Source organism: Mastomys coucha, chromosome X, assembly GCF_008632895.1.
Source record: "Mastomys coucha isolate ucsf_1 chromosome X, UCSF_Mcou_1, whole genome shotgun sequence".
In the NCBI taxonomy this organism is placed as follows: domain Eukaryota; kingdom Metazoa; phylum Chordata; class Mammalia; order Rodentia; family Muridae; genus Mastomys; species Mastomys coucha.
In genome coordinates, this window is record NC_045030.1 from 133,472,376 (window position 1) to 133,495,799 (window position 23,424).

General features: G+C 44.5%; 1 protein-coding gene across 1 annotated transcript in view; it reads left to right on the forward strand.

Annotated features, from left to right (window-relative positions):
• The first annotated feature begins 206 nt into the window (after positions 1–206).
• The window catches only part of Frmpd3 (FERM and PDZ domain containing 3), a 99,320-nt gene continuing 76,102 nt past the window's right edge, over positions 207–23,424 (forward strand). Inside the window, exons 1-3 of the mRNA XM_031377634.1 lie at positions 207–306; positions 19,429–19,583; positions 22,932–23,034. Of these exons, the coding sequence (XP_031233494.1) occupies positions 19,436–19,583; positions 22,932–23,034 (251 nt within the window). The 5' untranslated portion in view covers positions 207–306; positions 19,429–19,435. The remainder of the gene's footprint in view (positions 307–19,428; positions 19,584–22,931; positions 23,035–23,424) is intronic.

Here is a 23,424-nt window from a genome sequence, read left to right on the forward strand (position 1 = left end):
CTCCAGGGACACCAGACTGCTCACGAGGTCCAGAATCCAGGTGCAAAAGAAGGGCTGCTTCTCAGCTCCCTGCTTAGTCCATCACCTCAGCCTCAGCTCTGGGGCTGAGCCAGTCGCCTCGTTCTTTAAGATTCTGGTCACAGCAGGGGCTGGGTTTCTAAGGCAGGCGTGATCTTTCTCTTCCTACAGACGCCGCTGCCGCCAGTGTCTGCGCTGGGCACAGGCAGGGGCAGTGCGCGGGAGAGACAGAGGGAGGGTTCCCCGCTCCGCAGCCACGCAGACCGGGCCTGGAGAGGGTCCCCGACAGTAAGTACTGTGCCCCAGCAGCCAGGCTAGGGCTTGCTTGGGAAAGGGTCATATAGCTGGGCGTGTGTGGGGTTGTGAGGTCCGCAGAAATTGCTAGGGTCCTCACTGGCATCTCAGAGTGACTTGTGGGCAGCTCTAGCAATGCCCCTTCTGGGTGAGTGCCCCTTCCTCACTCCTCCCGGGGACGGAGGGGGAATGGGGCGGTATGGGGAGGGGAGACAGAGGATTACAGAGTTCGCGCTTCGGGAGGTGTCATTTCTCTCCATCCCCCACCTTGAGCCCCCAAGAATTCCTTCTAGTTGCCAAGCGGTCCTCGGGTCGGTTCGCGGCGCCTCGGACGAGGAAATGGCAAGGCAAGATGCACGCGGAGCAGAGGTTTGGATACTGATGGCAAAGTGTGTCTGCAGGAGCGGGAAGTTTTCCTGCTGAGGGTGGGGGGCGGGGAGTGAAGATGGTATAGAGAGGCGAGGAGAGCAGAAAGCTGGAAGGGAGGGAGGGCAGTGCTTCTAGGGGTTGGAACCAAAGCCCCCTGCCAGCAGCCAGGGCCTCCAGGATCCCTTCCAGGTGAGAGTTTTGGTCTCCTGCAGGCAACTGAGTCCAGTGGGAAAGGATCTGGGCTTCTAGCCTCCCTCCTCAATTCCCCAGGCATAGTGGCTAGGTTGTGCTCTTTGACGGTGGGGGAGGTGCACAGGGGATGCTGACGTACTGTTGCAGTGTGGAGAGGGGGCAGCTGAGACCTCAGTTTTCTCCAAGCACAGCCAGGCTGAGAAACATGACCACTGTACCCACCTGGTGGTGCATTATTTACAGAAATATCATCCATTACCAAGTGAGACTGGCAGGAACATTCCTGTCACTATTTTCTCTAGGCTGTGTAAAATTCAGAAGGTGTTAGGTCTGACATAACAAGACCAGTATCTCCCCTCTGTTTTTCTACATTGGTCAGGCTTACCTCCCAGTAATAAGTCATATGCAATAATAACAACACTAGCTGTCCTTTGCTTGAAGATTGCTGTGTGCCAGGCACAGTACTAAGTACTTTACATGCAGTATTTTATTCATTCTTAACAAATGTCATATAGGGTAAATACTAATATTATTCATTTTTACAAATGAAGAAATCGAGGCATAGAGAGGTGGGTCAAGACTATGGTCCAACAATTCGTGAGGGGCGGAGCTAGGATTTCAACCCACTCTTTCTTCATACACATCCCCATTGGTAACTATTGAAAATATTGGTAACAAGCTGGCTTTAATGGGCTAATAAAAAAACAGGTTGATTTCCTTGTGGCAAAACTCGTTTTAATTCTGTATTTCTGAAGTCAGGGCCTAGTCCCAAAGAATGTTGAATCAATTTTCCAAATTACCCCCCAATTACAAACTGTGGAGAAAGATAAACAGTGAATTAGGACACAGCAGATCCTATTACTGGATGCCCAATGATAATAATTGCAAGTAGATCCTATAAATGAGCAGTTACTTTGCCAGCATGTTTCCTGTATTAAATCTTTGTATGGGTACTTTGAAGTGAGTCCTATAATGAGCCTCTCTGTATAGGTAAAGGAATGGGGCTTGAGAGTTCCAACCCACATCCAAATATCTCCAAAACCATAGCTGTTTTGGATAGATCTGCTCATGAAAAGAGCGGTTTGTATTTACCACAGTCCCCAGCCATTTGCCCAGAAATCTCCACTATGTTTTTCTTTGCTCACTGCTCCCTTTGCACTAAAGACAGAATTGCATAGATTGGTGGAGAGCAGGCTTCCGGGAGAAGACAGAGTGTTTCAGATGGATTTGGGTTTTGTTGTTGTACTAAGCGCCGTGCCTGTAACATCAATAAGTTGTTATGCTTTATAAGTTTTATTAATTAAACAAGTGTCTGGTTTGCTGGCTTGGAGTTGTTAATCCGATGTTATGGCTCTATCTGAGTACCTCTGTTAGGAGTTCATTTAAAAAAAAAATATTTGCAATGATGGGCAAAACTGTCGTTGTACTCCCTAAGGAGGGAAGGGGATTTGTTTTGAAGTTAGAACTTAGGTGGCAGAAGCTGCAGTCCATACATGCATAATATTATTCTTGTGCTCCCATCCTAGAATGATCCCTGTGAGCTGAAACCTGTGTGTAACTAAACCCCTTTGGGCTGTTCCTGGGTTATATCTAACCCTTCCATAGGGTCCTTTCCTTTCCTATTTCCCCAGCCCATTCAGAGAGCTAGCATTTAATAGACCTTCTTCAATGTGGACAAAATGGAGTATGTGAACTCCATGCCTTTAGTGTCTGGGACTATGGCTGGATCTTACTGAACCTGCTGGAAGCCAACCTTTCCTACTGCTCCTATAACAAGGGACATCCAAGTATAGTTCCAGGGTGGTGCATGAATGAGAAATGCTCTGATAACCCCAGTGTTTGCAGGGCTCTGGCTCTCATCTCTGTGGTCTCATCAGAGTGCATTGCATCATTTGATAAGGCTCCATGAAAGGAGTCAGTGGGGGACTGTGCTCAAATGAAACTTTTGCTTGAATTTATTCTGTAATCTCGTCTAATTGCAGTGGCTTAAATACCCAGAGGTGTCCTTATTTGCTGACTCTTCCTTACTATTCATTTGCTGTCAAAATCGACATTCCACTCCTAGAATGTCCTTCTCACCTTCACTACCCTGCAAGGGTAAGGGAGATCTACTGGGAGATACCTTCCTCTGTGCTCCCACAGCATCTTCTGCTGCCCTCAGTGCAGCCAGGTGACATGTGGCTTTGTGTTTGTTTATATACCTGCCTTCACATTTGACTGCAATCTCACTGGAGGGAGAGGCTGGGTACATAGAAGATATACAGTAGATTATTTTGGTGTGTATATGAATGAAGGAATTAGTTAACGCTATCCAAAAGTTGCAGAGGAGAGCCCCTCCTTCACAGCAAGGGACTTTGCCATCCTTCCTTTTATAAGAAGGTGGAACAGAAAGAGAACTTGCATTATTTTTTAAGAAAGCCCTGGCTCTGTGTGTTTTAATCAATCAAAATAAAAATACACTATAATGCCAAAATCTGAAGGCTTAGGGAGGGGCCTTTTTGGTTAATAGGTTATTGGGGTACAGTAACCAAAAGTCCTGAGAAATGATCACTTTTCTTGATCTTTTTTTAAGTTGAAAATTCATATACAACGTTCTGACCACAGTTCCCCGCTCATCTCTTCCTACATCCATTCCACCATCCTACATATCCAAATCTACCCTTCTTTCTCTCTTTAGAAAACAAACAGGCAGATAAAAAAAAACATAAAATAAACATGTGAAAAAGCACAACAAATACACAGACACACACATACACAAAACCAGAAACCATAATATATATGCAAAAGACCACTGAGATGAAAAAGTACCCCAACAAAGCAATATAAGGCAAGCACAATGTATAAACCCACCATAGAATTTGTCATGGGGCTTACCCTTAAGTGTAGTTGATAGACACAATGAGACTCCATTAGAGAAATCTTGCTTTTCCTCCTGTTGTCAGTTAAATACCCTCTTGGTTAGGGGTGGGGTATGTTCCATTTCCCCTCTCAGTGCTGAGACCCCATCTGGCTGGAGCCTATGCAGGCCCTGTGCATGTGGCCACAGTCTCTGTGAGTTCATATGTGTATCGGTCCTGCTGTGTCTAGGAGACCTTGTTTCATGGACTTCTCCATCCCTTCTGGCTCTTAGAATCTTTCTGCCCCTTCAACAGGGTTCCCTGAGCCCTGAGGATAGAGGTTTGATGTAGACATTCAATTTAGGACTTACTGTTACAAGGTCTCTTGCTCTCTGAACATTGTCCAGTTGTGTTGTGAATCTATTTATTCCCATCTACCTCAGGGAGAAGCTTCTCAGATGATGGCTGAGCATGACCTTTATCTATGGGTATAGCAGAATGTCATTAGGAGTCATTTTATTGCTGTGTTACCTCAGCCGAACAGTAGTATTTAGTTTTCCCTCTGGTCCATGACTTATCTAATCTCAGTTTCTTGGCCACCAATGCAGTGCCAGGAATGGGTTCCATATCATGGAGTATACCTTAAATCCAGTCATATACTGGTTAATTAATCCCACCATCTTTGTGCCACTTTTGCAGGCAGGTCCCCATTGTACGTCACAGGTTTTATGGCTATATTTGTGGATACCCTCTTCTCTAGTAACCTGCAGAGTACCTTCTAATGCCAGGAGCCCTAGTCAGTAAGGGTGAAGGCTCTAGGTGGGCACCAGTTTCAACATCGCTGTGTTCAGTGACTTGTGTAGGTGTTGTCTTCAGCAATAGAGCCTTACCATCAGTTTGTAGAGAGTAACCAATAGCCTTGGCAATTGGGGATTCCCATGGAGCCCTCTTTAGCCAATCACTCAAGTAAATGTAACCCATTCCTAGTACTGGACGTTTCACTTGATGGGAGATGTCTAAATGGGACACTGCCTCCCCCATTATTTGGTAACTCCTTTTAGATTTCTCCCCTAGATGTATATATTTTAAGAAGCTTCTACTATAGTAGGTTTCTATGTGGCCCTCAGATGGTCCCTAGTGTTAGTTATCCCTCCTTGTATTTCCTCCTTACCCTCCTCTTCCTTCCCTTTCCCTATTTTATCTTCCTGTTCCAGTCTGTCTTCTGCCTCTCTGTAATTATATATTCTATGTCTCCTTTCTAAAGAGATACCTCACTTCCTTCTCTTCCCTTACACACCTAACCTCTGTATGCATCCTGGCCTCCAGCCTGTTATTTTCTGCCTGTGGCTTTAATTCTTTTGTGGAGAATTCATCAACTTCACTCTTCTTTTCTAACTCCAGTTTGGGAAAAACCTAAAAATTCCTTCTTCTGTCTCAGCAGGAAGATGCAATTAGGCGGAATAAAAGGTGTCTCATTGTCCTGAAACTGCGGTTAACATCTCTGGACACCTCCTGGCAGGGTGTAATGAGTTAACCAGGCCTCTGTTCACATATTTTCCTTTGTCTAGTGGCTTCTTGACCTAATTTCTGCCTTGCATCTGGGGTGAACTGATTGAATATGTCCAAGATGACACACAAGAAGGAAACAGGGGCTTCTCTCTCTCTCCCTCTCTTTCTCTCTCTTTCTCTCCTTCCCTCCCTCCCTCCCTCTCTCCCTCTCCCTCTCCCTCTCCCTCTCCCTCTCTCTCTCTCTCTCTCTCTCTCTCTCTCTCTCTCTCTTTCTCTCTCTCTCTCTCTCTCTCAGATCAGCCTGGTGCCTGTTGGTCATGAGTCCTATGATGAAGATACCAATTTCAGACATTTAAGGCAAGGAACTAGAATAGATATACTTTCCTGTCTTCTCAGGAGGTCTCCAAGAGAAGACTGAGGAAGGATCCTGTGCCCCATGCAAAGCCACACATGACAGATAGAATAGAGGAAAGTCCTACTCACAGTCTGATTTATCTATATCCTTTTTCTTTCCCATTAGCCTATACTTGGGTTCACCTCCATGCCTTTGGCCAAGTAGTTCCTGGATGCTTGGTCTCTGGACCTGTTCTTCATCCCCTACCTCTCAACTGGTCCAGGTCTGGCATTTCATCCAGGACACAGCTGCAGTCCTAGCCTTCCCCTCCTGTTTCTGGAAATCAGCAGGGGTACAACAAGAGCAAGTCAATGACTTGCATGGTCCTTGCCAACTCTGAGATTGTCTTGGAGTTGACCAAAATCAGAGGCTGCGGGTATCCAAGGCTGGTGGCTCAGGCCATGATGTTTAGCAGTCTCATAAAGAGGAAGGTCTTGGCACAGCCCAACAGCTGAATAGGCCCTCTTTTGGCTTTACCCAGAGCCCTGTGCAGTCAGTGCCTGCCAACCAGCCCCTAGGGAAGTGCTATATGAGTCCTGGGTCTTTGGCTGCTGGAAGCAGCTACTTGGGAAGTTCCCAGAAACTCCTGGCCACACCTGCTCCCCCTGTCTGCCCTCCAAGCTTTGTTTACAGTTCAGCCCTTGACAGACTAAAGGCCAAGATCCAAAAGAAAAAAAAAAGTGGGTGGCAAGAGACCCTCTTCTGGCTTGGCATTTTGTGCCAGAGCCCTGTGGTCTGGCCTGGCCTTAGAGAGAGTGTGTACTGAGGGGAAGAATCCAGGCCTGCTGTTCCTTTCCCTGCCACCTCTACTTTTTCTACAATGGCTATGCTCTTCTACTTGCTGAGGTTCTCTCCCAGTCCTGTTTGGCTTCCTTGATCTCCTCTTTCACAACAAAAATCCAACCTCTAGTGACTGGAAAATTGGCCTAAATCAGGAAAGTGTCCGGGGCCTTTCCCTCATAATGTTTCTCATTTGTCACTTACCCATTGCAGGTGACAATGTGAACCGGGTAGGAGCATCATGCTGTCAGTATGGCATAATAGCAATCCTCCTCCCAGAAGAGTTCCCTCCTCAGAAGTACTCTATCTAAAGGCTCTCATTACCATATGGTCCTTAAGCAATGGTGGACGCCCTAAGGGTAACAATGAGGGCAGCTGGCAGGAATTTAGAGGACAAGGGATTAGAATTGGTGCCTAGTGGTTGCCTTCCCCAAACCTGTCTTTTTCCCTTCAAGATTTCCAAGGCCTTTTTGTTCTATTTCTCCTCTGTCTTGTCATTGCCTCTCTCCCTCTTGGCTCTGGCAGTCCCCCTTTCCTGTCCAGCTATCTTCCCTTTTTGCTTATCTTTCCCTTCATTCCTTATGTCTTTCCCTCTGGCTCAGTCAATCTGTCTTGGCCTCCTTCTGAGAAATATTTGGTGTCATGGATGGAAGTGGGGGCTGGGGTGTCCAAGGTACTTTAGAATGACATGGCAACTTCTTCAAGTCCCCAGAAATATTCTACTGCTCTAGTTCCCCCTCACTGCCTCAGCCAGTGACAGGCAAGTGAGAGCAAAACTGCAAGGCTCTCCCCACTAACTCTGCCACAGCTCAATGGCAGCAGCTTCAGACCTTGTGACCCAGAATGCCATATGGCATCAGCCTCACATCTGGAACAGCCCTAACATCTGTCACCAGACTGGCAGGCCCAGCAAGGAGGGTTTAGGAGTGTGTCTGGACCTATTAGACAGCAAGTCGGAATCTACTGAATGTGTAGCCCTTGAGGAAAAGAGGGGAAGTGGGGGCAGCTGCAGAAAGGGTTCACTACAGCTTCCTTTCAGAGACACTTTAGGCTTGGCACTGGACAAAAATCACTCCAAGCCCCCAAATACTTGTAGAAGAACAGATAACTTTGGTCTCTATACTTGCCCCTTCTGACAGTGGACAGCATCTTCATTCCTCTCTACTGGGAGAAAGCTAATTTAGACAATCAAAGAATTCAGACACCATCAAGTTTTCCCAAAGATGCTTCTTTAAGCTCAACTGAAGAGGAAATTTCGGGACCATTAAAGACATAGAAGAAGGGGAGCTAGCCCAAGGAAAGTAACCAAGTCAGCCAACCAGAGACACTCAGGAGTGGGAAGGATCGTTGACTTTCCTACACACTCTACTGCTTCTGGCATTTTGAAAAGATGATTGCATATCCTTTAAAGAAAATTCCTTCTTTATAAGGGAAAGGACTTGGAGCTCTACTGTCTTCTGTTCCTTCCTCTATTGTAGTCTTAGACCTGTTCTTGGACTACATTCTCTACCTACGTTGGTCTTTGGCCAGATACATTGAGGAGTGTCTCCTTTGTGTTAGATCCAATGCCATGCCTTGGATATGACACATGTCCCTATCATAGTTAGGGTTTTACTGCTGTAAACAAACACCATAACCAAAGTAACTTTTATAAGGACAACACTTAATTGCAGCTGGCTTATAGGTTCAAAGGTTCAGTTCACTATCATTAAGGTAGAAGCATGGCAGCTTTCAGACAGGCATGGTGCAGGAGGAGCTGAAGGCCAATAGGAGAAGACTGACTTCTAGGCAGCTAGGACAAGGGTCTTAAAGCCCACTCCCACAGTGACACACTTCCGCCAACAAGGCTGCACCTACTCCAACAAGGCCATACCTCCAAATAGTGCCACTCCCTGGGCCAAGAATATTCAAATTACCACATCCCCCAAAGATGCATGTGTTGGAGAGTTAGTTCCCAACTGGTAGATCTAATTGGACCATAAGGTATCTCATCTAATCAATGCATTAGTACCTGATGGATTCATAAATCAATGACAAATAGAAAGGCCTAGTTGGAAGAAGTAGGTCAATGGGTGTATGTGCTGCAAATATGTGTCCTGCTGTCTGTCCCTTCCTCTTTCTCCTTCTCATTTGCCAAAAGGAGAGCTGCTTTGTTCTGCTATGTATTATCTCCCACAAGCCTCAACCTCAACACAGACCTAGAAGCAGCAGGACTGAGTTCCTAGGAAAGGCCTTTGTAAAGAGGTGATATTTAAGCAGAGACTTAAATAATAAAAGAGCATCCATGTGAAGAATGAAGACAGAGATTTCCATGAAATAATGGAATACCAAGTGAACATACAATGAAACCTGCAAAACTATGAACTTTTAAGTTGATCTTCTCAGGTATCTGTTATAGGAACAAGAGTCTGACCAATAAAATTACCAAGTATAAGTCTGATTTACCCAGGGTGAATCACAGCCAGTAGCCATTTGACAATGAATTGCATAGAATGGCCAGAGACCTCTATTCTCTGTGCCTCAAAATTACTTCTACTCATTTATGCATTGGTTCACTTGAAAAACACTAAGCACCAACTATGTGCCAAACACCATAATAGATATACCGTTAAACAAAAGAGACCTAGTCCCAACTCATAGAGTATATAGCAAAATAGCCACAAAATACATAATTACAAATTGTGATGAGTCTCATAAAGGAAATAACAGGTCACAATAATAGAACAGTTTTCAGGAAAAGCCTTTGTTGGAGAGTGATATTTAAGAACAGACATAAAGGATGAAAGATCAGCCATGTGGAAAATAAGGAAATAGGTTTCCAGGAAAATAGAATACCAAGTATGCTGGCCTAGAGAGGGCAAAGAACTTGGTATGGTGAGAAACTGAAAAGTAGCTACTGGGGCCAGATTGTAACGGCCAGTAATAAGAATAGCACTGCAGGATTACAAAGGACATAAGAGCCATGGAACATGAATTTCAATACTCTTTACCATCAATGGAGAATGTCTGAAGGGTTTTAAGCAAAGGAAGGACTGGCTCTAGTCTCAACTATTGCAACACTCCTAGATGCCAAATTTAGAAGTGATACAGGAAGGCCAATAAGGAGGCAGCTGCAGCAATCCACAGGAGAAGTGATGGTGGCTTGCATCAGTGACAGCCATGGAGATGGAGAGAATTGGACTGATTCTGGATGTGTTTTGAAGTGACAGCTGACAATACTTATTGAGAAATTGGATGTCAAGGATGAAGGAAGAAAGACAGGCTTCAAGAAGGACTCGGTTTTTCAGCTTGACTCAGTGCCATGTACTAAGAAGAAGAATGCTGAATGAGGTTTTAGACGGGGGAAAAAAATCAAGAGTTCAGTTTCAGCCATGTTAAGTTTGAGATTCCTGAGAGATATAAAAATAGAAATGTCAATGTCTAAGAGTTTGGAAACTCCTGAAGAAGAGAAAGGAAAATGTAACTTTGGAGACAATATCTACATGTTGGTTGTATTTAAAGCCAGGGTGCTAAACAGTACCACCTCAGGAAAGAGAAGAGGGAGATATGAGAAATACAGGCAAAGAGCCACAGAACACCAATATCTAGAGCAGATGAAAGAAAGAAACCCATAAAAGAGACTGTGGAAAGCAACCAAAGAAGTAGAACACCAAACAGGAGATGTTCATAGAAAATAAGCAAGAGAGTATTTGCAGAGGAAGAGAGTTTCCATCTTTGTCTATATTTGGTAAGTTGTAAATGTAGACAAGATATAAGAGCAGTGCTGGGAGATATATATCCACCAAAGACAGAAGAGTCCCTTAAATGAGCAAATGTAGAATGATAGATGTGAAAGCCATATGATAAGTGATCAAAGAAGGGAAATGAGATGAGAAAGTATGTGTAGAAGTGTGTTGCTGGCAGGGTTTTTTGACATCTTTTTTTACTGTAAAAGGGAGCAGGAAAATAGATCAGTAACTTCCAAGAGATTGTGTACTGCCAGGGGGAGGTGGGTTTGCTTTGTTTTCATGAGGATACACAGCTTCCATCAATATGGCAGTATGATTTGGGAAGTGGATATTTTAAGGAAAAGAGTGGATGCCCAAAGGAGTGAAATGTTTGATAAGGTAAGGCAGGTTGGTACCAGAATATAAGTGACAAGGTTTTTTCCATTGATGAAGGAAAATAATCATCCTCTACTTTAGCGAGATAAAGCTGTATACATGTGGTGCTTTATGCGTTTAGTGGTAGTGAGATGAGAGTAATTTTATCTGGTAACTTCTGCCTTTTGGGTCTCATCCATTGAGACATCTTGAAGTCTCAAATTGAACTGATGGGATGACTAAGAAGAGGAGCTATGACATAGGCATATTAGAGGGTGAGAACTTTGTGGCCACAGGTCAATGAAAATATGTGCCAGATTTGATATCATTAGGCTAACACTGAAAGCCAGCTACCCAGCTATATAGTTTGTTTGAAGATTTCTCCAGCTACTGGAAGAGTATATATGGTTGAGTTCATCAAGGGTGGGGTTTTATCTGGCAATTCTAACAGAGAGAAAGGACAGAGGGGGGAGATGGAGGGAGAGAGAGAGAGAGAGAGAGAGAGAGAGAGAGAGAGAGAGAGAGAGAATAGTATGCAGTGGAGTGTTGCACTGGAGTTAGTACAGTAATTTGATAATGTCTAGCTAAGACAATGAAGTAAGCTCAGTGGAGGAAGTTATTTTCAGTGACATCCTCACCACCTTGTAGATATTGGATTCACCAATAGGGACATCAAATGTAGGAGTGGGATAGCTGTTATGAAAACAAAACAATAAACAGAAAATAAAGTGTTATCTAGAGGGAAGTGGTATAGCCATTGTAGGAAACATCATGGCCAATCCTCAAAAAAAAAAAAAATCAATCGTAGAGTTCTCATAATATCTAGCAATCCTACTTCTCAATTGAATTAGTCATTTTTGATTGCTGTAGCAAATACTTCAGAGAAATAATTTTAAAAGAGGATGGAATTGTTGTGGATCATAGTTTCGTAGATTTCAGTGCACACCTGGCTAATCCCATTCACTTTGGGCCCATGGTGCAGCAGAAACACCATGGAGGAAGGTCACAACAAAGGAAAGCTGTGCACATCGTGCAACCAGGAACCAAAGACAGCAAAGGGACGAGATTTAACGTCTCCATGGCATTCTACTGACATCTTTACTCATCCAAACCAGGTCTCTCCTTGCATTTTCTACCATCTCCCAGTAACACCATCACATTATATATCCATCACAAGATCAATCCATTGACAGACTCTGATTCCTGGAATCCAATCAGTTTCCAAATAGCAACCAAGCCCTGGAGGCATGAACTTTTAGGAGGAACTAAAACATGGGTATAATCCTCCCCAAAAGTGAAATCAAGGCTCCAGCAGATATTTATACATCTGTATTCACAACAACATTATTTGAAGTAACCAAATGTTAGGAACAATCTAAGTGTCCATCAACAGACAAATAAAATGTAGCACATACATAGAATATTATCAAGTCTTAAAAGGAAGGAGGTGCTGACACAGGCTACAATATGGATGAATCCTGAAGACATTATACTCCCTAAAATATGCCAAACACATACATTTCTGTTTGTGAAGAGGAAAACATTCTGGAGATGGATGGTTGCAAGGGATTCAGAACAATGTGAGTGATTTTAATGTCACAGAACTAACCATACAAGTCAAAATGGCTGAACTTGTAAATCTCATGTTATGCATATTGTACCAAGATTTCTTTTTTAAAAGACTGGAGGAGGAGACCACATATGATTAGGAACTAAAGTCCTCAGTAACCTTGGGACCTTACATAGAAATTCTGCAGGTGACACTGAAGAGGCTGGAAGGCTCAGAAGATAGGGGCATTTCACAAGAAAGAAGGAATGCCTAGAGACCGCACTGCTAAGTACAGACAGCCTACCTCCTCTGCAGGCCTGGAAGGATGTGAGATTCAGAGAAAGAAACAAAAAAATAATTTCAAATATAAGCAGCTTTCATTTAAAAAAAAAAAAAAAAAGAGAAACTAGGAGCTAAGTCAGATCTCTGATGACAGACAGATACGTAAGAAATATAGCAAACCTCTGAGCTCTTCCTCAGCCTCCTGATCTGAGATAAAGGCCTGGTGGACTTTTCCTTCTGCCAGCAGAGCCTCCTCGCCCCCATGCCCCACCTCCACCAGTTGACCAGTCCTAAACATGTTTACCTGAAGCCATGGGCCTGCCAGTTCACCTTACTTTGCCAAAGCTAACAAATCCAAAATGAGGGAAAGGGAGCCATCCAAGGCAACCAAAAACACTTAAAACTTCCAGGCACCAAGAAGAGGGGTGGATTTTAGTTTCTTCATCCCCTCCACACTTACACAGTACCTGAAGGATGGGTGAGAAAGTGCTCTCAAGGAAGAACCAGGTCTCAGTTTGGAAAGAAGATGGCAGGCAGTTTCAGAAGTGAAACGGAGTACAGGAGTTTGCTGTTGACTAAGAGCTTCCGAGACCACAAGGGAAGGTGTTTTCCAACCATGGAGAGATCAGACAAGGAAACCCCTCTCAGCCAATGGTTTCACTTTCTGCAGTTTTAGTTCCCTTCATTCAACCCAAGCCCAACACCACTAAATGAAAAATTCCAAAAGTAAACAATTCAAACCTCCAAAATAATTTTTATGATAGTACCACCTTAGTTTCTGTTCTATTGCTATAAAGAGACACTATGAATAAGGCAACATATAATACAAATGATTTAGCTGGGGGCTTCTTACAGTTTCAGAGAGTGAGTCCACAGCCATCATGGTGGGTAGAATAGCAGCAGGTAGGCAAGCTTGATGCAGGAGAAACATCTGAGAGTTCTACATCAGTTCTGCAAGTTGGAGGCAGGTGGGGCAGTGGGTGAGGGGAGCTGGCAAGGGCTTTCGAAACTTCAGAGCCCATCTCCAGTGACACACCTCCTTCAACAAGGCCACACCTCCTATTCATTCCCTAAAAGAGTTTCACCAACTGTGCACCAAGTATTCAAATATATGAGCCTGTGGGGAGCCATTCTCATTCAAACTACCACAAATGTGTTGTTATAGATAGCCTAGTTTCATTTCATTTCTTTTCTTGAGTCAGGTTTCTCACTGTATACTCAAGGTTGGCCTGAAACTAGTTATGTAGCCCAGTGTGACCACAAACTCCTGATCCTGTAGCCTTAACCTCTGGAGTACTGGGATTACAGAAGTACACCAGTAAAACCATCTTCTCTTTTATTGTTGTTAATCTTTTACCGTGCCTCACTTACTAAATAATACTTTACCATAAGGATGTAGGTACAGGAAAATAACCACAACGTATAGGAAGTTTGATATTATCTTTGATTTAAGGTAACACTAGATGAGAGGGTTGCCTTAGAATATATCTTCTGTTGAGTAAGAGGAAGTCAGTTCTGTACCTAGTGTCCCTGATGTCATTTACTGGTATGGTGGCTTCAAAGATGGCTGCTCTTAAAAACAGCTCTGAAACAGTCCTGGATTCAACCTGGTAGGAACAGTCCACTGAGTGGGCCTCACTACATTTTTGAGAATCTTCTAGGTCCATAGGTTCTTGTCAAAAAAAAAAAAAAATCATAGAATAATTGGCAGACCTGGGTTCATGTTGCAGTTCCACATGGCTTATACGAGTATATTCTTTAACAGGTTGTATGGATCTCTCTTGTCTTTTTTTTTCTTTATCTGTACAATAGTCATACTACTGCCTAGCTCAGGGGGGTTGTTGTAAAGATGGAGGGGGAATAACGTGTGGCTAGACTCTGGAGCACGCCAAGCCCTCAGCAAACACCTAATCCTTTACAGTATCCTTCCTTTCAACATCTAACTTACCTGACTTCCAGGCATCTCCAGGATTTGAGCTAATCCTTGGCTGGCCAAATTCTCCAGTAGGGCCAAATATATCTATCCCTATTTTTCTTCTCCTTACCCTGGCCCGTTTCATTTCACGAATGTTTAGAGTTCTCCATATTCATTCCACAGATAAGTCAGATTCAGCCACCCAGAGCTTTGTTTATTTAAATTAATATGTTCCTGGTAGACGATAATGGATTTTTTTTTTTTTTACTGATATTTTTTTTAGTTTTTTGTTTTGGTTTGTTTTTTGTTTTTTTTTTTTTTTTTTTTTTTGAGACAGGATTTCTCTGTGTAGCCCTGTCTGTCCTGGAACTCACTCTGTAGACCAGGCTGGCCTCGAACTCAGAAATCCTCCTGCCTCTGCCTCCCAAGTGCTGGGATTAAAGGCGTGCGCCACCACCGCCCGGAGCTTTTTAGTATTTTTGAAACAAGGTCTCATGTAGGTTTGGCTGCCTTCTGTAGCTGAGGATGACCTTGAACTCTTATGCCTATTTCTTTGTCCCAGTTCCTTGGATTATACACAGGTTCCACCACCCCTGGCGACAGTTGTGTTGTGACTGGCACCTTCAATGGTGCAACAAAACAAAGTAAAAACACCTCAACTCTCCCACCTGACTGTGATCCTCCTGTTGTCTAACGATAATGTCCTTGCGTCCCAAAGCATAGTCAATAGTGGTATCACCCTGGAGAGTGTCATAATGTCAGAGATGACTACAGACCTGCTGCCTCAGAATAATTTGGTAATATCCACACATGACCCATGTGCACATTAAAATTTGAAGGGCAATACATAGTAAGAAGCAGCCAGCTGAAATGAGAAGCGAGGGCACCTTTGCAAGGGGAAAGACTTCTGCACCCAGAGGAGCCATTTCAGAGCTCCAGGGATGGGACTCCCGTTACTGCCACCTGGAGTCCATGGCATCTCATAGGGACCCAGCTGCTTGCCTGCTGTGCTGGATCTTTGAAGCTTCCAGAAGAATCAGGCTCCAGTTACTGGAATCAGAGGGCTAATTGGCGCCACATGGCTCCAAATCCTGCCAGTTTCAAGGAGAATGACAAGACTCCCCAAGGAGCCAACCAAATGTAAAGAAAAAGGAGCCAAAGGCAAGGAAGGATGGAGAAGTAAAAGGCAATGCCTGGAAATGTAACTGTTAACATTTTAGTCCTTCTGCCCCAAAGCATAAAAAGATAGAGCATTCGCTCAGAACCATTTCATTGCCCTGTCAGTTAATCTGTCTTTAGCCTCATCCAGCCTAGCAACAGTTGTTCGCTTGAACTCCAGCTCCTAGTTTCTCTTTGGCCAGTGATGGAGATCAGGTTAGTTCACAGAGGAATCAAGGCATTCAATTGCAGTCAGATTGTCTGATAATTGGACCAAGAACTGGGCTACCTGGCTAATGAAGAGGCAGAGTGCATTATGAGGTTGTCTCTTGAAAAGAAAGAGTGTGACTTTGGGTGAAGGTTCATTTTTGGCTCCCTTCCTCTGTTCTTCTGGTCACCCTGAATAACGCTACCCATAATATTGTCACCTCTACATTCATGTCATATACTTAACCTTCTAAGTGCTTCTTGTCTGTGACCATGATCTCATTTCATTCTCCCCAACAACACAGAGTGAACAGGATCAGAGACAGGTTAATTATAATGTATGCTGAGCACCCAGCCCTAGCCAAGATGCGGCATGCTACTATTCACAGGGTTTGAGCCATCTTGCAATGGAAATTCTGGGTTGTCAGGGGTCTCAGAGGTCTGACAGCATGTAGCTGGTAGTGCTGGGATTTCGGGACCTGCCAAGGAGATTTGGCTCCAGCTGGATCACGGATTGTGTTCAGCTTCTGAGGATGTCTGCTCCTTCTACCTCCAGGGCTGGGGGAGGAGCAGCCACCTCACCTCTTTGGCAGGACAGATAGCAGCTGTGAGGAGATAATGGATGCGAAAGTACTTTTTCTCAAATGAGGTAATAGGTGTCAATATGCAAAGAAGCACATGGATCTAAAAGGTTGTTACTATGAGACAGAAGGAAAAGGCTAGAACTTGTTCTTGGATCACTGAATGGAGAGGACCACCCTAGTGTAAGATGAGCAGGTACTTTAGAAACATTGAGTAGAAAACAAGTCAGAATGAAGGTGTTGGATGTTTGGGAACAAAGTAAATAGCAGATGCCAGGAATAAAGCAATGAAGGGCTCATGAGCTCTGGCTGCTTCATAATTTTCTCAGAGTTACCCTGTTTGGAGAGACCAGAAGCCAAGTCAAATTGCCTAGTTTCCCCAGGAAGGCAGTCATATGGCCTTTGGACAGCTGAGCTCCTCTCATCCATCATTGCTTGCCTCCAGTGACACTCCCAAGTCTCCAGACACTTAGCAAATTTCAGAGGGACTAGGCTGCAGACACTGAAAACTGCAGACCTCAGAAGGAAAGGAAGACCTTCCATTTGGATTCTAAAATGGCCTCCTGGGTCTGTTAATAGAGGTTTCTGCTATGACCCAAGATGTGTGGGAAGGCCTAGGCACAAGGAGGCATCAGATACTCTGTAGAATTGAGAAGGATCCAGTGAGGGGTAGTTAGTTCAGTTCTGGAACAACCCTAATAAGGAATGAAATGTGATACAAGTTTCACCTGGAGCCATGACTTTGGTGATGGAGAATAGTTTCGTCCCCTGTGAGAGAAAGAGAGAGCTTGGGTTCCCATCTCTCCCCACTCTCTGTCTTTTCCCGGCCAGCCAGAAACATCCCTACACCCTCCATGGCACCTTCTCTTCCTTTTCCAACCTTTCTCTGAATGTATAAGGCTGAATTAGTTGTCAGGTTCATCTACTGGTCTCAATCACACTCGAGTCTTTGTATGCATCAGACCCTTGTCCATCCTTTCTCTTCCAGCTAGACTGTTGAGACTGGTAGCTCTTCATAGCCAAAGACCTAAAGCTTCTCACTGTCCTCAGGGATGGACTGTCTGAGTAGGTACTCAATAAATACTCGTTGACTGACAACTGTGGGTGAGAAGAATAAAGCAAAATATCACTAACGGCTTTTGGCTCATTGGTTGCTCTGGCTCCAAGAATGACTGTTTTCATCAGTACTGGTGATGTGGTACCTCGAGGACTACTGAAAGCTGAAGTGTCCCCAGCTTTGGGGAAAGAAAAGGGAGGTAGGATCTGGATTATTAGTGATTGGAGTGGGAGAGTAAGCTCAGAACACTACAAAATACTTCCTTGGCTTACCTGCAGCCTCTTTGGTGCCCACTCCAGGGTCTGTGCAGCCCTACAGACCACTCTGCCCCACTTGGTACCCACATTGGCAACCAGTTTATGTCATCCCAGGAAGAGGCTTCTTATTGTCTTAGAGACTGGCTGGCAGGAGACAAAGACTCATTTGAGCAGCAACCTCAAGGCTGAGGCAAGATGGTAGCCCAAGACAATGTTCTCTGCCTCACTTTAAGTCCAAACTTGCACCTAACGGCAGGAACTGAAGTCAGAAAAGCACCTCAGGTCACACTCTCAAAGAGCCCCTGTTCCCTAAAAATACTTACCCATGACAATAGCCAAACCACCTTCCAGCTGCTTTGTGACTTTCATTTAGAAAGCATTTCGTTTGACTTGCTATGGTAGGAAGAATGGGGGGAGCCAGCTTCTAGATTTGCCTTCTAGAGGCTTGCCCTATCCTAGCATCCCTTTCTACCTCCCTAAGGGATAATAGACAGGTCTCCAGGACGTATTAGGTATAGCTAGAGTACATGTGCCTGCATTCATATCAGCCCTGGTGATAGAGAGAGCTAGCTACAAGGTCTCTGCTGGACTACCATTTATCTTTTATACAATTATTCCAAGTCTCACCTCCCCCACAAATAGTCAAACACTTACTCTAATTAGTTGATTCCTGATAAACAACCTAGCTGCTTGAACCCACCTGCCACTGAAGTATTTGGAATTCTTAGTCAACAATTGCATCACTCTTGTAGTGTCGAAGCCTCCCACATCTTTTACAGACCTTGTGCTAGTTTGATTAATTAACTCCTACTCCTCTGTTTTGAAGGGCCCTGGATAGACCTTTAATTTTAGAGAATAGATATACTGAGGTAAGGAACCTAGGCTCATCTGCTACGCCTGAAATCCTGAGGATATAGGGGAGCCAAATCAAGTTGCTAAGATTCTGAGCCCCTTGTCTCTAGCCCTCTCTCTTCCATCTCTGCCTGATTTGTCCTCCTAAATCATCATTCCCTGTCTTATTAACTCCCTTGTCCCTGGGACCCAGTGTCCCACAAACTCCACTGTCCTTGAACTCACATTCCTCAGGGCTTTTCATCCAAATGCTACACCCAGGCCTATCAGCCTGAACCATGCTTCCTCTGGGCCCTTGGTGTAGAAGCTTTATACAGCTCTTTGTGTAGTGCTAACCTCCAGGAGCTTAAGTTGTAAGCATCAAGAGAACAACCTGGAATCTTCCCCAGGTGTGAGGGAAGGGCTTCCTCTTCCCCAGCCTTGGCTGAGTTTTAGGTCTGTCAGGAGCCTCAAGAAACTCCCCTTCTGGCCCACAGGAGCCATTTTCCAGCTGTCCCATTAAGTGAAATAAGTTGGCATTATATACAATTGTGTAAAGTAATGGTCCTGAACATTAGCATGCTTGTTTATATATGCCACCTAAATAGTTCCTTTTTATACATTACCTAATAGACATTAAAGATTAAAATTGCACAAGGACTTCATGAAGATGTTCCTCATTCTCGAATGACTTCACATTTCCTTCCCACTTATTCGCCTGCTTTTGTGGCCTGCTCCCTGGGGGTGGGGGGTAGATTTCTTTAGGGAGTTAATAGCCAATTAAGATAGCTGATACCAGTTAACTTCAGAACAATACATGTGCGTGTGGGCTTCTTCTACAGTCCTAACACCATAGAGAAGGAGTGTGACTTGCAATTCCCACGACTCCAGTTTCTCCTGAAGACAAGTAGCTTTTCCTCCCTACCTCCCTCTTACTCCAGTATGAAGTACGATGGTAGTCATCGCCTCTGCTGGTCCCAAAGCATGTAGGAAATTAAGCTGTGATCTCCCAGGTATCATAGCCAGACCATAATTGACATCCCTCCAAGCTGGTTTTGAGGCTTAGTTCCCTTTGCATCTTTTTTTTTTTTTGCTCCTATATTCCCCTTCCCCCAGTCATGTGATGCAGGAAGAGAGCGCAAATGATATGGAATGTATACAGCTGCCAGCAGAGACACTTCGACAAGTGACCATTCACCGAGACCCTATATATGGCTTTGGCTTCGTGGCTGGCAGTGAAAGACCTGTGGTGGTTCGATCTGTGAGGCCAGGTAGGTGTCCCTCAGAGGGTACTTCCAGCCCCTGGCTTTTTATCTCCAATATCTATCCGTCTTCCAAAAAAGCAGAGCATCCAAGTATTTGAGCTTACCGAGTAATTTCCCAAGCGTCGGTAAAGATTTGCCAACTAAGGACAAACCATTGAGTGACTTGGGGCCTGAGACAAGACTGCAGTTAAGAGAATTTGGGGGAAAAAAAGAGAGAATTTGGGGAAAAATAAAAACAAAAACAAACCTTCCCTTGGCACTTAATATGCATAGGAGAGATGTCATACCCTGGATAAGAAAGTACCATTCAATTTAATTCAACGAGTATTTATAGAATACCAACTCTAAGCCCAGCAGTGTTGCAGGGAAGCACAAGACACAGCCCCTGGCCTCAAGAATCTGGGGGCCAGAGATGTCTTAGTGCTTAAAAGCACTTGCTGTGCAGGCCTGATGACCTAAGTTTGATCTCTGGAACCCACATAAACGTGAAAGGAAAGAATCAACTCCACAAAGCTGTACACACACACACACACACACACACACACACACACACACAGAGGGGGGGGAGGAGAGAAAGATGAGCCAGTGAAGACGAGAAATAGGATCAAGACCACTGGTGGGAAAAGGGAAACAGAGCCAACTGTCTCAAGGCCAGGCTGACAGTAGCAAAAGCTCCCACTGATGGAGCATCTCCCGTGTTCTTTATTTCCTTTTGTTTAGTTCTCACAGCAAAGTCAGCAAGGTAAGAGGCACCATTCCCATTTTGCAAATGAGGAAACTGAGGCATAGCAGTGTCAGTCACCTAGGAAGCAGCTGGACAAGTGTTTTGCTCAGAGCCTGTCTGAGTAGGTGAGGGGCTTGAAAGGGACCTCAGGGGATAGGAAAAGGAATGAGCACCCTGCCCCCAAACAGAAAGCCCTGCCATCATGAATGAAATAGAGCCGGAGCATGGCTGTGTTTGAATCTCCTATGTACTGACAGAAAAGAGCTTTATTTCTCCCTTGCTAGGCCTGAGGCTTGAGATGTTTACAATGGTTTCTCACTCAGTCAAAAGGAGCAGCCAGAGTATGAACCGGTCTTGCAGAAATTTGATGAATTTCACTATCCTCAAAGGAAAAGGAAAAAATATTTTTCTGTAAACTCTCTTCAACTGGAGGGCACAAGCAAACAAAATTCAATACAGGACAACCTAAGGCTCCTGAGTCAGTCATGCAGTTTGGCAAAAGAGTTTTGTCTTCTGATCAGAAATCAAATTTATCTTGGAAAGAAGGCATAGGTAAAACTTAGTATAACAACAGACCACCAGGAACCCCTACTTTAACTTCAAAATAAACAGAATTTGAAGACTGGGAAAAAGCCCTCCAATCCCATCCCTGAAGAAGGAAGGGAAATAGGTGATGAAGCCCCCACCTAGGAGACTGGGATTTTCATTTGGTTGGCTTTTTATTTGTTTTGGAGACAGGGTTTTGTGCAGCCCTGAATGGCTTGATATCAGCTATGGAGCTCAGGCTGGCTTTGGACTTTAATTGTCTCGCCTCAGTCTCTCTCCAATGTTAGGATTATAGGTGTGCACCGCCACATCCAGTTTATCTGGTTCTGCAGAGTGAGCCCGTGACATAGTGTGTACTAAGCAAGCACTCCACCAACAGAATTACATTTTCCTCGCCAAAGATAGTTGATTTTGACAGAAGTAGATAGAAGGAATAAAGCAAATGGAAGATTCAATAACCACCATTTATTCAGTTCTCACCAACAGCGATCATCTATTTTTGGATCCTTTGCTTTATCCTATTGGTGAGACGAGCTTTTATACAGCCCAAGGTGGCCTTTAACTCGACGTGTGATTCAGACTGGCCTTGAACTCCTGATCTGCCTGCCTCCGCTTCCCAAGTACTAGGATCCCAGGTGTGAGCTACTTTACCTGACTTAGTCGGCTATTTTAAGTACTGTACATTCATCATCTCATTTATCTTCCCACGGTTCTTATGATGTATGGGTACTGTCATTTTCTCAGTTAACAGATAAGCGACTAGGAGACATTCAGAGTCTCACTCAAGGTCACACAGTTAGTGAATTGCAACTGCAGGATTAGAGTCCAGTTCAGTGGCTGCAAAGAGTATGATTGTCAACCACATGCCTGCAGTTCCTGAAGTCACTGAGCTGGCAGGAGGCATGCCCTACTAAATTCCCTCGCTGTTCCATTGGTGACTCCTTCTTGCTGTGCCAGCACATGAGTCCCTGGCTCCAGAGCCATGCATAAGTGCTCAGGTAGCTCTTTTTATTTTTGTACTTGTATCTTGAACCCTAGGTATGTTGGGCTAAAACAAATCCTTACTTCTCAACTGTCTTCACACAGGGTCTTGTCACCGGGTCTTGCTGATGTTCCCAGAATGGCTTTGAACTTTACTTAGTAGCCCTTGCATTCTTGAACTTCATATCTTCCTGTCTCAGCCTCCTTAGCAGTTGTGATTATAGGCCTGTGCCATCACACCTGCTCTTGAGTGACATATTTGTTATGTGTATGTTTTGGAGGGAAAATAGGCAGTGCATTTCTTTGCATAGAGAAAAGTTAGAATCTGGCCTATTAAAATGGCCATAAATAACAATCAAGGTCATGCTGGATCTGACTCCTTATTTTCTCCCAGTCTCTGAAAAAGATTTTCTCAAGAAAGAAGGAAAGAAAGAAAGAACATTTTCCTAGATAGCAGAGGCAGCATAGCTGTGACACCTCGCTGTCCCACCCTTTACTATAACACAGGCATAGAGCTTCCCCACAGATCTGTTCTTAACCTCACCATTGGAGATGGGAAAGGAAAATGTGAAAAGCAGCAGGCAGATTTCCTGCTGCCTAAGGGACCTGTACTTTGTTTACACATTTGTAAAGGATAGCATCCCTCAGTGTTAGAAAAAGCTAAACCCTATAAGTCTCAAAATCCACTCCCCCACTCCAAGGATATGAATAAATATGAATAATATTCAAGTGAGAATATCCTTCCTTCTGCTCTTGTCATTGTCCCCACCTCCAGCAGTCTGGAAACCATTCATTGTACCTAAGTAAACCTCTCAAACGAGGCACAAGTCTCTGTTCCACTTACCAATCGTGTCTGAGTTTGGTGACTTGTGCTCCTGTAGCATGCTCTGCTAAAGGAGCTGCACTCCATTCTCTCTCTTCGTTCCTCTGTCCTCTATGGGCAGAAGCCAGAACTAGAACACCTCTGCCACCACACTTCAGTCTCCATCATCTGCAGGCCTCCACTGGAGTTCTCTCTCTTTATTGGCTTGACTCTCTCAGGCACCATGGCTTTTGCCCAGATGTAGCTCTGAGCTCTCATGCCTCTCTCCTCTCCTCTGCAGGAGGCCCCTCTGAGGACAAGCTCCTGGCTGGTGACCAGATTGTGGCTATTAATGAGGAGGACGTGAGTGAAGCCCCCAGGGAGAGGTTCATAGAACTCATCAGGTAACAGGGGCCTCTGGGGCCTTGACAGGAAATGAGCAGTGTCCCCACCCCAGTCCCACCAGTAACAAAGGGCTACCATTATACTTTAAGGCCCTAGGAAGAAACCCTCTGAGGAAGAACAGCTCTAGCCAGAGCTCCTGGCCAACTACAGCTGTGGGTATCAGCCAGTAAGGGTCACCACAGGCCTCATATACTCTGCCAGTAACATGAGTAGACAAAATGATGTGCCTTGCTGCTCTGTCCACCCCAACTTGTCTCTGCACCCAAGCCCTTTTGTTTTGGAGTTTTGAAATTTTGCAGTTACTGTCCAGTGGGATGTGCCAAGTGATTGATGAGAATCCAATACACACATGTACACACGCGCGCGCGCGCACACACACACACACACAC